At 37.0% G+C, this 15,926-nt stretch overlaps 2 protein-coding genes across 4 annotated transcripts in view; one reads left to right on the top strand and one right to left on the bottom strand.

Annotated features, from left to right (window-relative positions):
* Positions 1 to 820: 820 nt before the first annotated feature.
* Positions 821 to 15,926, bottom strand: part of LOC139966453 (complex III assembly factor LYRM7-like) — a 71,619-nt gene continuing 56,513 nt past the window's right edge. For 2 of the 3 annotated variants that reach the window (XM_071969465.1, XM_071969466.1), the window contains exons 3-6: positions 5,670 to 5,742; positions 3,858 to 3,928; positions 2,762 to 2,843; positions 821 to 1,181 (exon numbers count right to left, since the gene is read on the bottom strand). In XM_071969465.1, coding sequence (XP_071825566.1) covers positions 1,117 to 1,181; positions 2,762 to 2,843; positions 3,858 to 3,928; positions 5,670 to 5,742 — 291 coding nt within the window. In that variant the 3' untranslated portion in view covers positions 821 to 1,116. Of the gene's footprint in view, positions 1,182 to 2,761; positions 2,844 to 3,857; positions 3,929 to 5,669; positions 5,743 to 6,952; positions 7,115 to 15,926 lie in introns of those variants that run through there. The other variant, XM_071969467.1, reaches the window with a different exon arrangement.
* LOC139966448 (putative malate dehydrogenase 1B) lies at positions 7,219 to 14,266 on the top strand. The gene is made up of 4 exons (XM_071969455.1): positions 7,219 to 7,377; positions 9,859 to 9,971; positions 11,815 to 12,910; positions 13,734 to 14,266. The coding sequence occupies exons 1-4, from the start codon at positions 7,356 to 7,358 to the stop codon at positions 14,135 to 14,137; spliced, it is 1,635 nt and encodes a 544-aa protein (XP_071825556.1). The 5' UTR covers positions 7,219 to 7,355; the 3' UTR covers positions 14,138 to 14,266.

Here is a 15,926-nt window from a genome sequence, read left to right as displayed (position 1 = left end):
AAAGTTTTTGGCATAAAATAATGTTACATAAATATGATAATTATCGTCAGCATCATCAGTGTCGTCATCCATATCACTATTGTAGAGTATCCGTTTAACGCCACACATTCTGTGAAAGTTGGAAACCCCGCGGGAAAATTACACTGATGTTGAATCCGTCCTATTGACATCAGGCGTTACTTGTATTGAGATTGAATTAAGCAGGCATCTCAAAAATGGAGATGCTTTTATGTTGTATGATGGTAAATGATGCCATGTTACTGTAATAGCCGCCTTTTCTAAGGTGTTATAATGTTATAATGTTAAACGTTATTTTGGCTGGGGTAGATGGGGGGGGGGAGTGGAGGAGGGGGCGGCTTGATAAAATAACCATCCATCGTCATGGCCGCCAGCGTCTTGTCATCTAAGATTTTGCTTCAAATGTGCAGATCATCCATTAAAACTGTCTTCAAAAGATATCTTCCATACACTCATTTCAGTATGGTGGCATATGTTGACAAGCAGTCAATGCTGTCCTATATTAAACCTGAATTGATTTGATTTTTGAACATATTTTAGCCACCACCCCTCTTCCTATAAAATTGTGGTCGTTGCGCCCTGGCTGTCTTGGTTTAAAAATCACTGTGAACACCATGTGCACTCTTTGAAAAAGGAATTTAGAGACTGGGAAGTTTGTGTTTGCTGTTATTGCTGCTATTGCTGAACAACCACTCAATTCTTCATCTCATCACAGGTAGAGACTCTCACCAAAGCACCATGATTTCACCATATCTACAGTTAGATCTTTTAACACAGAAGAAGTTAAAGGAAGACGGAACAGTTTGGTTTGAATAACAACAATCTAATTGATACTGATTTGAAAGATAACATTTCAACAATTAGCATATCACTTCACTTTTTCAAATCAATCTTTAAAGGCTGATATGTCCGTAACTGTTCTAAGGTATTAACAGCCATATTGTTGTAAAACTGCTCGACATCATCGAAGAGTTGCTGCAACACAGGCAAGTCCTCAGTTGATAACCTTCTCTCTTTCAGAAATTGACAAATCACTTAACAAGGAAAGTGAAACCAACGAATGATATTAAATGCATCAAGGAATTTGTCAAACTGGTTTCATCTCTTATCCTTTGGTAGTGGAGGAGAATCAAGGAGAACTGTATCTTTAGTGACTTTCAATTCTGTAAGAAAAAACAACCAAAATGGAAAACATGACATGGACTTGATAAATTTGTAACAATTTAGTCATCAGTGAAACAGGTCTACTCTGTGTTGTCATTCATTTTCTGTTAAGAATTCTTCAGTTCTTGAAGAAATTTTTTACATTACAAAGAAACATGTACAATGGTCCACAGGGTGATAAGTGATTTAAAAGAGAATGAATTACCATATTGCTCTAAATCACTAGTCATATCACATTTGTACTACTACACTCACTGGTACATGTACACATTAAAAGCACATTATTGAAGTATGGGAGCTAATGTACGGGTGAAAATCCCAGATTTGAATGAATTGAATGCTACTGTTTACGATAAGGGTAGGGCAGATCGTTTGACATGATAAAACTTTCAATTCTTTTCACTTTTTTAATTGCCATCATTTTTGCACTTTCCCTTATATTATTTCTTTATAAAAAATGAAGATGTTTCATAAATTCCAACTGCTGATGATCATTCATTACTGAGATAAAGAAGAGATTTCATCCAGATCTATGGTGTTGTGATACGGACAGAATGCCAGCTAATTTAGAATATGGGATTACAAAATTGACAGTCATTTATATGATTGATATATGGAGAGCATATGGAGAGCAAGTCATGGAAATCACTGAAAATAAGACACAATAAAGAGTAAACTTCTGCAGTGTATGGTAAAATGTAAAATACAATGGACAGTTCTATACAATGTACCATACAATGCACTGCATAAATTTAATGCACATTGTACAGTACTGTACAATGTACAGTACAATGTACAGTACAATGTACAGTACAACGTACAGTACAATGTACAGTACAATGTACAGTCCGATGTACTTTGCACTGCACTATACAATGCATGGCATAATGTAACACACAACGTACTGTACAATGGAATGTACAATGTACTGTATAGTACACCTTACAACATACTTTACAAATGTATCGTACAATGTACTATACAATGCACGGCATAATGTAATGCACAACGTACTGTACAATGTACTGTACAATGTAACAAACAATTTACCGTACATTTTATCATACAAAGTACTGTATGGGCAATATAGACAACTGTTTGTATGTATCGCTTGACCTCTGACATGTGCATCAGAACCATCTGGACTCATACAACAGGTAATTATTTGAGTTAGTGATGGGGCATGCAATCAGGTAGTCAAATAGTTGTAATGATTATAATGAATACTAATGACAGAACAGAGTACTGGACCCAGATGACCACACATTGTACAAGTGATTACACTACCGAAGGCATCATTGTGCTAGATGGAACAAATGGCTATTTCATCGTGATTAATTGCAGGAATAAAGAAACCATTGCAACCAGAAATCAAATACAAGTTATATTTATCAACTAAAGTTAGCACTAGTTAAAGTTCAGTGGTGTTAAATGATAAAACAAAGTTAATTTACTCAAGGAACAATTGAAAAGATTGACACAATAAAAAAAAAAATTAATGTATGAGGAAGAGAATGGAATGTTGATACTATTCATAGCAACACAATAAGGAAGAATGAAAGTAAAAATATGAACCTACCTATCCTGTTATTTTCCTTCATAACTCCCTGTACTACTGTCATTCGCAGTAACTTGTTGACATCTTCAGCAACCTTCAACATCTGTGATGAAAATTCAATTGAAAACACAAATTCTGGTGACCATAAATTTGATAAGATCTCATTTGGTACATTTGAAAATTAATATTTTTGGGCTTCACATGTTTCCTATCAGAATCAGCCTCAATCTCTACATGGCAAATTGATGTTATTCTTATACTGAACGCTCTTCGCTCTTCACTGAATCAGTATTAGTATAAATATGAATAAAGAATAACATAAACTTTGTACATAGTAGTTGGATAGAGAAAGGTCTTTGCATTTTCTGTTTGAAGTAAGACACACTTGTCAAAAATAGAATTGACTGAGGCTTACAACAAATAAGGAAATAGCTGCAGAAATATATGATCTATCATAAAGTAATTGTACATTAGAAATATGCAGAATATGGCAAGGTATGGCGTAACACAAGTAAAAGATAACTGAGAAAATGCTTTATAGTTACTGCAAATATTCTAAACACAACGACCTGTGGAACTGCAAAGGTTAAGAAGCTTCTTGCATTGCCATGACGATGTAACAGTAGACAGAAATATATATATTAAATCATGTAAGGATAAGATATGATTCTGAAGACATGTTATTTCTGGCAAATTATTATTCTTACTGAGGCTCGGAATGCCAGAACGCCAATGATTTGGACTAAATAGAAACCCCATGACTTATCGGTGATGCTCCCAAAACTTAACTTATGAAGAATGATTCTTACCTCCTGTCTCTAGTCAACATATGCACTCCAGTCTACATCAACCACACCAAAATTGGTGACATTGTTAGCACTGCTTCTCCACCGAATCGTTTCAGGAGCAATGCCCGCTTTGCATATTGATCTGAGACAGGAGAATTCTGCTGTTATACTTGCACTACAACCCTCTGAGAAAGTAACAGATTTACTTATTATGAGGCACCGGAAAAAAAATTAAGGAATTTACAACAGAAATCCATTATGAGAAAAGCCAATCTTGCTCTTATCCCATCTCCATCAACTTTAAACAATCTGCTTATTTCATTACTTACATCTTTGATCTTCTCAGGATCTTCCTCAGACCTGTTCTTTGTGAATTCATCATTGATACGCTTTCTTGCCTCTGCATTAGAAAAATATTTTCAGTTTTTAATGAAGAAAAGGCTAAATATCACATGGAAATCAAGTATAGTGGATTGAAACATTTTGCAATACTGTTTGAATTAAGTTTCTCATAAGATCTATATGCAACTCAAAGTTTGATCAAGAAATCTATAATTTTTCTTATTTTTTGTTTGGTTACTATTTTTTTCATGTTCCTTATTGTGCAGGAGAGAATGGAAACTATCAACATTTCTTTCACAATAACCAATCATTCCTGTTCCAAACAAATTAGCTCTTCTCAGCAATCATGAGTTCATGGAATTCCATTCATAACTTGAAGGGTCCTCTTATTCAAAACTGTTATTATTATCTATCTTTCACTACATTTTTGTTTGGAATAGCTCCTAAATATACAACTCTAACAAGTAGCCATTCTGGATAGTGCATGCTGGCAAAGAAACCAATTTAATATCATTTCCAAGCTAATCAATCGTTCCACTATCGCTAGACCAATTATCAAAAATGACTTATCCCTTAATTTCAAGCAAAAATTCATATTCCTTTTTTGATCAGAAACTGCTTCTAAAGTACATGGTGTATTCATCTGACATGTTTGTACTTTAACTGAACATACGTACAGCTGTATGCCCTGCATATGTTTGTTGTTTTGTCACATAATTATTTACAATGTGAAGGGAAGGCTCCTGAAAAGCCTATACTGGTTTAACAACACAGAAGACTCCCAAAGAGAAGAGAAAAAAAAAAGTGAAAATAAGGATAATAACATGTATACGTTTCAGTTAACACTAAATCATAATTAATAAGAAACAAAAGGCATTTCTAAATATGGAGCTTGATTTCTTAGTTTTTAAAGCATTGATAGGGAGTTCCATGTTTTGGTTGCACAGATTCTTAGGCTTAATATACCAGTGAGTTTGTAATACGAGTCATAATGTGCATTGCTAGCCGTTCTAGTATTAATAATTATGGAACTGTCACATTGCTATAAAATTTCAGAAACTGTTTTGGTAATAATCCATTCCAAGCCTTTTATGATGAAATGTCGCAATATTAACTTTTCTAATATAATCTAATTTCAATAAATTGAGTTTCTTTATACAAAGTGGGCTTTCTGTTTGTTCATGTGGTGCTACATGAGATATATGATGCATTGCACTCTGTTGTAGTATATTAAAGTAAGGGACTTAAATGTGAACTGCTTGTACCAGACCAAGTAATCAAGCAGTTATATAAATGTGGTGCTATTTAACTTTGAAAAAGCATTCTGAGTATATTCTGGGGGAGGAAATGTTTTAGCTTTGATAAAAATCCTACACCTCTTGCGACGCTGGTACACACTTTTGTAATATGGTCATTCCATGAAATCATTTTACCGTCCATTAATATATCATTATTCCAATTAAGTAATCTTCTTCCATTAAATACTATATAGTCAGTTTTGTCTACATTAAGTGATAACATATTAGCGGGAAACCAGTTAGAAAATTTATTTAATTCAGTAGAGACAGAAGAAAATATTGGCATCAAGATAGTAGTAGCAATTTGTGACACTTGGCAAGTGTCATTGACATATTTATGAATAGCAGTGGACCTATTATTTAAATAAGCTCTAAAGATAAGAGGATCACGAAAATGTTATTACTGATAGTATTTTTTTTGATATTACATTCGCAATAAAGTATTATCGTTAAAAGGTATCCACTAAAAATAAGGTACTAAGAAAAATTGGAGGCACAAACCTGTCAGAGCTCGATTGTCACCTCTAAAAACTTCCAGTCTTGTTCTATGTAATGTCCTGAAGCATTTTATGACCTATTTAAACAGAGAACATAGATATATATAAATTTACACATTTATGTTAAAATATCATTAATTGCAATGAGTATACATGTTCCAAATGAACATGAAATGGTGTCCCCCCCAAAAAAAAAAATAAATAAATAAATAAAAAGGAATTGAGATTGGCTTTTAAGAACACCAAATTTCTTCATGAATGTGAATGTCTGTCTATTAATGCTTTGTGTAAACCCACTATACCATATCTTCTCTTTTTGATGAGTGTTCACTGTTCAATGAGTTAAAAGGCAGTTCTACATGTTATTGTCTCAAAGGACTAGATTCCAGCTCCCAAGCTGCAACTTAAGATCCCCATCCAACCACTTTGTCAGATTTGGAAGGCTCCCCCATGCATCATCTCGTCAGTGCTGCATGAACAAGTTGGTTAATAAAACCATGGAAAGAACAGAATCAAACTCAGATGGCAAATCAGAAATACCAAATCAATTGACAACTGCAGCACTGACTTTAAAAACAGAAGGTCAGGAAAATCTGGTACCAGGTGAGGATTTAAACCATGTCCTAATAATTGTGAGGTCGACACTCGAACCACAACACAACACCTTGGTTCCTATAGCATATAGGTGTAGTGTATATTGCTGTGTACAGTAAGAGAGATGCTGTATGCATAGCCTACACTGGTAAAGTCGTACATGTCTTTTTAAATTATTGCTGTCTTTCTTACGCTTAGTGCAGCAACACATTAAAAAGTTTGTCAATTGCTTTTGGCTTGGGACATTCAGTTTGCAGCTTTTACTGTACATTCATGCTCTAAACGTGAGCTTTAGCAGATTTTGTAACTGTGCTGGCCACTGTTTAGGCCTATGTTACTTGTAACCAATGTAAGTTGTAATGTAAGGCATATTTTCTCCCTCCTTCATATCTAATGTAAGTATGTGTAAGATAACATTTCTTCCCAATTAGCTGAGATTTATTGCCGAAAAAAAAGCGATGTATAATTTGCATTACCAGCTAACGACTGTCCCTTCGTGTAAGTTACGTATGTCAATTTTAGGTATACCTCTACTGCACAATCGTCAATTACGTACGTCGCATATCATGAATATGTGTATGCATTCACGTTAGGTCTAACCTAGCCTACACAGTGCTCAGCTAAATTTGCAGGCTGATTGTAGCCTAGGCCTATATCCACTGTCTCGGAGTCGTTAACTCAATGCAATGTCACCTTAGAACGCATCATCTTGTGTATATGCCCTTCGCTATGAATACATAACTATGTCTTGAGACATGCAAACGACGTTTGCGTCCGGTCGGTCCTGGAGGCCAGTTCGCAAAACTAGTCTTCGCTTATGATGCACAACCTGCCGGTGGGATACTGCATTATGAAATCCCCTTCGTGCTTTTGCGAGGAAACAGAACAGCCAGAAACAACTTTATCAAGTCTAATGTTGACATGTCAATGTTCGCTGATGGCAATGCGGTATCTTGGCAACGCACGCGTGATTGCTTGAACCAAACTTTAATATCCAAGATCAGATGAAATTTATTGATATTCCTTTGCACTTGAAATTTCAATATGAAAGCAAGTTATTAAATTCACTTCATTAAGAATAAGATCTTCCGAGAAAATGGCTAAATTCGTTCTTGCCGGTGAGTAATGTATCAGAAAAAAAAAACTCCATGCAGCAGCTACTTCGACCTAGCCTATCGTTAATTATCAAACTAGCCTAAGACAAGAGTAAGCGACGAAGTTAACTGAAGCACTGCCCGTATCTAGTCGGCACCAGAGCCAGTGGTACTGGTAATACTACTTGTCTAATGTAGTAGAACTGTCAAACCTTGGACTACACTTTCGGAGCAATCGCATAAACCCCTCAACTCACACATACAGGGATTTTTGCGAATACATGGTTTATATATTGTCATAATCTGTGAGATTCAAGAGTTGCAGGGTACTTTGCAATTTGGCACATAGGCCTACTTGGTTGTTGACTTTTCATTTAGGATTAGGCTATGCCTAAATAAATTTAATTGAGACATCAAGGGTTCACTACAGGTGCTGATGAAAAGTTTGTATGGTCTTGCCTAAACACACAATAAAAATGGCAAATTTAGAAGTGGAAAGTTTACACTGAATAAGTTCGATCCGTAAGACTGTAGGTAAGTGTGTGTTCAATAGTACAGTTCGAAGTATCCTAACATTAGTAACAACTAACATTTGATATGCATGGCATGCAATTATCACAGTTATCGTGCTCAATTATTATAGCAATCAGGGTGATAAACTGTTTTCTGAGAGTGCATTTCATGCAATGAACACAGTTTGGTCTATTTATCTCCCCAGAGGTGAGAAGTCCATTGTTTGGTTTGCACAAGCATAAGCTGAAATTCCTAGTTAATGATATTTGTCCAGCCTATTCAAAAAAAACATTAAATCAAAGTAAAGTGACAAAATTATCCATGAAAGTTCAAAACTTGCAACTGACAATTCTAAATGAGAGACTATTATTCATGAGGCTGTCATATGAAAAAAAAAGGTACAAAAACAAATGGCTTCTGCCTGTTATGGCTTTATTCAGAATTTGTTGGTATTGATATCGCACAATCGAACAATATTTACCGAGCAAACTAACAGAAACGCTACTAAGAAATTTTAATGTGCATGACACGTTGAAGGTTCCAGAATTTTTCGGACACTCTGTACTTCGTCAGTGGAATCCAGGAGCCAATCAGATACTGTAATTGAATGATATGAAGCTGACAGAGCAAAGAGTGTCTCCAATCATTGGCAGATATATCCATAAAAAGTTGAAAAAACTTGTGACATATTACTAAAAGGATTACTTTCTGTCCAAGATAAGACAATTAGCCTTCATAGGAATTAGAAAAGAAATGCACCACTCATGAGTACATTAATGATTTTGCAAAGTCTTTATTTTTTTCGTGTACAATAGGGTAGACATATGGGAATTTGCCATTTCTAGTTTCATCTTATGCTCTGCCTTTTTTGTTTTTGCGTTTTGTTTTAATGCTGAGGACTTGCCTTGCCACATGCCCCAGTAGTTTAAGAAGTTTCAAGTAGCCATCATTTATAACACAATATATGGCAAAGTTGCCTATCGGTGGAGTACAGTTAGCTTATATAGTGAGGTATCAATAGTTTAGCGAACATTCTAAATATAGATACAGTAGCTCCAACCTTGCCACATGTTCTAATTCACATATTGCAGATTAAAAATGTCAATAAACAAAATGTTTTAGCAAAATAATTTATTTTCTTGTCAAATACACCCAATTAATTTGTTAAGTGCAAAAATAATTGAATGAAATTTTTTTTGTGTGCAATACTTGCTGCAAAGAAAATATCGGACAGGTCAAAAAATAAAGCATTTAATTTAGTTCAGTAGAAATAAAGGACCAGGAGGGAAACTCCAAGTCCCCATCAAGGACCCTATAGGAGAGGAAATAACGGAAGACACAAACACTCAGATTCCCCTAACATCCAGTCATTCCTTTTTGCATCCAGTCTTTCTTTGTTTTCATTTCTCTATTAATCTGTACATATTGGCCCTTAGTTCTGCTTGATCCTGAATGGAACCAACCCACTAAAACACTTTCTGTTCCAAGTACTGACTGTTTTTGTTGCCAACCAGCTAACTTAGTTGCATTGGTTACACGTAATAGCCATGAATGGTATTTCATTCAATTCATTGTATGTTGACTATGTCTTGGCAAGTACAGGTTTAGAATCAACAGGTATATACTGTAGTAATAAATAGACAACATTAATTTTTTGTTGTATGTTCATATTTTCTTGTTTTTGTGTGTATTTTTACCTTGCACGGTTTTAGCTAAATGGAGCAGCACATGATGATGGACACGCATGTTGGTGCAAAATATATAGTTTTGTGAACTTCTATTTTGTGGTTTAATAAGAACTGTACTGTGGGACTATTATACTTCCATGTCACAAAGTACTCTATTTGTGTACATGTGCTCAAGTTACTAATCTGCAGCATAGTGCAAGTCATAAATTATTTGATGTAATCTGTCTCATTGCTCACTGATTTGAATCCTTTCATTTAACCCAGTATTATAAAATTTCATTTCCATTTTTTTTTTTCTTTCAAGGCTCTGCTAATTGTCCATATTTTGCTAGAGCAGAACTTTTGGCAGATAACTTGGAAACCAATCTTCCAGATTTCAAGGTTCACAAAATAGTGAAAAACCCAGATGAATGGGAGGTAAGAATAAACAGGAATTTTATCGTCCACTGATTTTCCTCCTTTCGATCACTTGCTCTACTGTAGGCTAGAATGAGAACTTAACGATTATGTTCTTTGTATAACAACAAAGGTGACTGCTGGCTTACAGTAGCTAAGGGAACTTATCACAATAGTGTTAACCACCTACCAAAAACAATGTACTGTAATGAAAAGATGACGTCATGATCGCATGTTTAGTAAGAGACAATGGGCTACAGCTGTGGGGGGGGGGGGTGGGGGTCGGTAGATGGTCAAGAAGGTATAATAGTGAAACTGCAATTACTTGGTCAGTCCTCTGATATCAGTGGACTAGAGCTAAAAATAAAGTCAAGTGAACTTAAGATAACATCATGACCAAATGGTCATAGAATCGTGTCTAGGGAGTAGGGCTGAAAACAAAGCAAAGTAGACGATGGTGAAGTCATGTTCACATGATCAGTCTTATTGTCAGAAGACTGAGGCTAAAAATGGAGTCACAAGGGATAACAGAGATGTCATGACTACATGGTCATCAAACCTAGAATTGACCTTATACATGTGCATGGTGTTATCATTACTCATCGACAGCATCATATCCTTATTTTGAGAAGAAACAGACCCATGAGTGTCATAAATTTCAGGATCTAACCATGTATAAGGAAACTGTGTCTAAAATAAAGTTCACTTTGCCAACACCCATACACTGCAATTAACTTTGTGGGTGGGGTGGGGTGGGGTTGGTTGGGGTGGGGTGGGGTGTGGGAAGGTGAACTGAAGGAAGAGGAGACTAAATGTTACCGTTGTCATTTGCAGTGGGAACTGATGGTTCTCCACCCTTCCCTAGTTTTTTTCTCGGGGGTATAGCTGATGGATTTTAAGTTAATATACTGTTAACCCCAGAAATCCCCAAACCACTCATCATTTCAAGGACGACCAGAATTTTTCCATTGATGCTACAGTACTCATATAACACTACCATTTGGCTGATAATGACCACGCCTCAAACCGGTTGCCTCCATGAACGTTCCTAATTCATACAAATATTGGACCTGGGCTCAGGGTAGTAGGTCCTCTGGTTGGTAAAGGATTGACCTCACTCCAGCAATGGCATAGATTTGAAGAAAAAAAAATGTCACAAATTTGTGGAATCAGGGAAATGGTTGTGTTCTTGCAGACTAATGATAAATCGCACTAGCCTGTATAAACCGGATGCTGTATTTTCATTGCGCAGATTTATGGACGGAATCCTCAGGAACATCCATACGATTAACAACAAAACCAAGTGTAACAAAGTACAGCTAAATTGAGGGTTTATTGCTTTTGATTAGGTTTACACACAATCATGAGTGAAGTATATGTACTCTTTTGTGAGGATTTCACTCTCAAAGCCGCTCATCGTACATGCATTCTGTAAAAGAAGATAAAAATGTTCAGGAGTATAAGATACCTTTTGAAATTGGTTGGACAAAGATCAAAGTTTGAAATCATTGGAAACATAATGAATGCTTTGAATTGCAAAACTTGAATGAACTTCATATTTTGATCCACCTTAAAACGCTATTACTTTCTGTGAAATGTCATTTGAGGTCAAAACGATGGAAACTCACACATTCATTCATGAAAATATAATGAACATGATAGTTGATATGAGAGGAAAGACCTTACTGACCACACTTGAAATAGTATTGGTTGTCTAGTGCTTCAAAACCCTGTGTGCCGTGTTGAACTGTTGAATGTTCTCATGTATAAAATACTGTATGATAGAAATCATGGTTTTCCTTTTGCGTACTCTACTCTCTCTTAATTTTTGTAAAATTCCTTTTCTTTTCCCACTTACATTCAGAACTGGCTTTCAGACATTTGCAAGAGAAACGCTTGGGCACACTCTAGCTCTCCCTTAATATGGAGAGAACTTTTAAACAGAGGTGGTAAAGGGGTGCTGATCGGTGGTTCCAATGAATTCCAAGAATATGCCGCAGGGTATTACGGAAGTTCTTCTGCCATGAAAAGTAGTGACATGACCACCATTTCATCAGAGAATATGGAAACCCATCTATCAGTCACGGAAGAAGAGGAACACATGAAAAGTCTGAGCAAACCTCTCCATGTCTGCATTACTAATGCTGCTAGTCCAGTCATCTACCACATGCTTAATGAGATTGTGTCTGGTGATGTCATCGGGAGAGACACGGAACTGAATATCCATCTACTCGTTGAAGCGGAAGAGATTGGTGTGGCTGAGGGTGTGAGCCTCGAGGCCATGGACATGGCATCCCCTCTCCTCCGCGAAATAAGCGTGACGGCGGACCCCAACGAAGCCATGAACAGAGCCAGCTTGATAATCGTTATGGATGACTTGGGCCAGAATGAAAATGAGCCCTGGGAAGACTGGATTAGAAGATGTGGAACTGTTTATTCCAACTATGGCACAATCATTCACAATTGGGCCAGTTCAGACTGTAAAGTTGTAGTGGCTGGTTCAGGGCCGCTTAATCTCGGCGCATATCTGATCCAACGTGAAGCAAAAAATATCTTAAGGCAGAACGTTATCGTCCCATCGAGATTACCAGAGAACAGAGCTAAGTCTGCAATAGCGAGACGCATCAATGTGAATTCTTCGGGCATTGTTGATATCATTATGTGGGGGAATTGCGGAGGGTCCAGTCACCTTGACTTATCCAAAGGCAGGGTACATGGTTGTGAAGGTGCCATCTGGGGTCCTCCCTCTTATTCGAGACCCATCAAAGATATGGTCCATGATGACAAGTGGCTTCAAAACGAGTACTTACAGACAGTGAAGACTCATGCAGAAAGACTCCAGAATGCACTCCAGCGTCCGGCGTCGGTCTCAGAGGCCCACGCCGTGGTCGCTACCATATCAGATTGGTGGAGTGGAGACAACAACGGTCAAATATACTCCTTGGGAGTTACTAGTGACGGTAGGTTATATTTGTTTCATCATGATATCAATATAGCCGACTTTTCAGACCAGGGGCTCTCAATGTGCCTGGCCTTAAGTGACCCGGGAACAATTTCAGTCCAGTCCTAAGGAAACAAAACTGGCATAAAATCTTACCCTCATGGAGAATGCTAGCCCTACAGACCTACCCAGCACATTACCCAATCTAAGTGTAAGGATGGTGGCAAAATAACACACAATACTCAAATACTGTAGATGTTTTCACCACTTCTGGTTCTGTGGTGTTTATTCTTTAAAATATTAACATTTGGCAAATTTAGAGGACAGTAGGGGGATCTTCTTTCCAATCGGCTGATAATACTTCCACATGGTTAGGTAGGCACCTTCAAAGTTACAACAAATTGTACCAAGCAATTGAATGAGAAAATTGATATACGTTCTTGATGTGTTGAATTGTTAGTTTTTGTAATGTCAGAATGGAAGCTAACAATGTTTCAGTGGTGAACTGAAGTTAGCGGTCACAGTCAGCGAGTCACATTCAAGCATTAGTGCTCTTGCGGGACTTTCGACAGCAATTGCCGTATCCCTTACGAAGATATAGTGAGCTCTTTTCTTTCACCAGGAAATTAAGCAAGAACCCCTACTGTAGATCTAAATTTTCCCATTCCTGATCACACTCACACAAGATATAAAATTGATCAATGAATAGTCACAATAAATTATTTGTAATGACATGTACCTCTCTGTGATTGATTCAGTTCTAAATACAAAAATCCTGAGATTTATGGCGTAGTGTTTTTCTCCTTTTAATTCATTTTTTTTAATATTTATTTTCCGGACAGGCTGTTACGAGATACCAGAAGGACTTGTCTTCTCACTGCCGGTAAAGTTTCATCAAGGCAGCTGGAGGGTGGTAGAAGATGTAAGCATTACAAATGAACTGAAAGCTGAGTTAGCCAAGATCGTGGATGAACTACAAAGAGAAATTGAAGTCATCTTTCCATCTCCAAACAAGGCAAAACAATCTCCAGAAACAGTAGAAGAGGTATCAGAGGATAACAACAATAAGAAAGTCTTTGGTGTGAAGGAGGGATCAGATAGTACCCCAGGGGTGTCGGACGTCCAAGGACCTACCAATGGAGAGGAAAATGAGATTACTAGGAGCGGACCATTGTCGAGGATCGCTGAAGAAAGCGAAACAGACACAAAGGAGGGAACAACCGTGACCGAAACTGATGAAGTTTAAATGGAATTTGTAGCCCTTTGTGTATTGGAAAGTGATTGTTTTGTAATCTTCTGTAAATAACTGTGTTGTAACTTATAGTGTAAAATACAGAGCAGAGATACCCAACATTTTTTGTTAGTTGGTACACAGTTAGTTAGAGTACTAGTTGGTCTTTGCTTTGTCAATATTTTTTTCTTCTTTTGATGGCAGGTGGGTAAGTTAAGGCTTCTGCAGCTCACAATTAAGGCTTGCAAAACCCTCCAAGGATACCAGACTTGTACTGAGTCCCAATACTTGTACTGAGTCCCAATACTTGAACTGAGTCCCAATACTTGTACTGAGTCCCAATACTTGTACTGAGTTCCAATACTTGTACTGAGTCCCAATACTTGTACTGAGTCCCAATACTTGTACTGAGTCCCTAAACTTGTACTCTGGCATATTTGCCTGTCGTTGTACTCGCTGGATGTATTTGTAATTGTACCAGTACTGGAGGTATTTGTTGGACTATAACAAACTTTGGTACTTGTATTCATATCAACAGGAATTTATTATTGTTCTAGTATGCATGCTTTAGACTTAAACTTAAAGGCATTAAAGACTCGCCCCAAACTGCGTGCGGCCATCTGAAAAAGTGAACTTTATGTTGCTTGCAAGTGACGTTTTTATTGTGTGGCTACAAAATGCAGACAGTACAGTAATGAAACGTGGTACCTTGTTATCTTTAGCTGGACCTGATATGTCCATCGCTGTATTGTTTGTACACTGTGCTGTGGGTATTGACCGCAGCTGTATGTACTGACTGTACACTAGTGTCTAATTACCGATGGTAGCAAGCTGTGTGTGTGTATTTTCTGGGATCGATGGTGGTGTCTAACACTTCTGTTACACCTCATTCGAAACTAGGTCAGATTACCGGCATTAGACGTTCTTTTTGCGCGAGTCTTCACACCCTTTAATGTCTGCAAGACCTGTTCATAATACCTCTGATAGATGAGAAAGTTCACTCCGTTGAAAGTCAGAAAATCATGCAATCAGTTCACTGTCGGGAATTTGCAAATGGCCGAGCTCTGTGTATGTTTGAAAGGATATTTCAGTCCAACAGATTGACAATGAGTGAAACTTTCTGATCTTTTGTTTTTCCCAATGTAAATTAATGTACATATTTCCAGTTTCTTCACTGGCACACATACATCTTTGCTGGCGGACTACAAAATTCCATCGTAATTTGCTCAAGTTAAGTTAAGTTTGGTGGAGTCATCAGTTCAGTAAAGTCATTTAGTAGGTTGCAATTGAGAGTCAAGCGGCCACCTGTTCAAGTCATGTAAACACACACAGTCAAATCAATTATGAAGATATGTTCAGAGTCAACCTGAGTCAGTAATTTATTAAAACTGTCACCACGATGGGTTTTTATGCAAAGACCGTTTTTTGAGGTCTGTCAGAATCCTAACTTAATTAATAGTTCAATCATTATTTACTATTATTCTGCCTTAACTTGAGATGAAGTGATGTTCAATTTCGAGTTGAGTCATTTTCTGTCTGTCTCCAATGGGGTCACCAATGCGAGTCGATTCAGGTCATTTTGGGTTCTCAGACTCTCGTCAAGTGAAGTGGCCAGGCAAAGCGACACAGTGGCTGACCATAGAAACATCAGTGTGTATTACCACTTTCCTTCTGTCGTTAACCCTTTTGGATAGTCTTCATTAAATTGAAGAGAAGAAATGAAACAATCTGAGTTTCCTGTATTTTCATTTGTTCTTGTTGGTTCTAATATTATTTTAATGGTTTAATTACAACACAAGACTGA

Source organism: Apostichopus japonicus, chromosome 4 (assembly GCF_037975245.1).
Source record: "Apostichopus japonicus isolate 1M-3 chromosome 4, ASM3797524v1, whole genome shotgun sequence".
Lineage (NCBI taxonomy): Eukaryota > Metazoa > Echinodermata > Holothuroidea > Aspidochirotida > Stichopodidae > Apostichopus > Apostichopus japonicus.
Note: the sequence above shows the minus strand (reverse complement) of the source record. Positions and strands in the feature narration are given on the sequence as shown.

Coding starts and splice junctions, on each gene's coding strand:
- LOC139966448 (XM_071969455.1), top strand. CDS start 7,356: ATGGCTAAATTCGTTCTTGCCG. Junction 7,378..9,858: donor GGCTAAATTCGTTCTTGCCG/GTGAGTAATGTA, acceptor TTTTCTTTCAAG/GCTCTGCTAATTGTCCATAT. Junction 9,972..11,814: donor AAAACCCAGATGAATGGGAG/GTAAGAATAAAC, acceptor ACTTACATTCAG/AACTGGCTTTCAGACATTTG.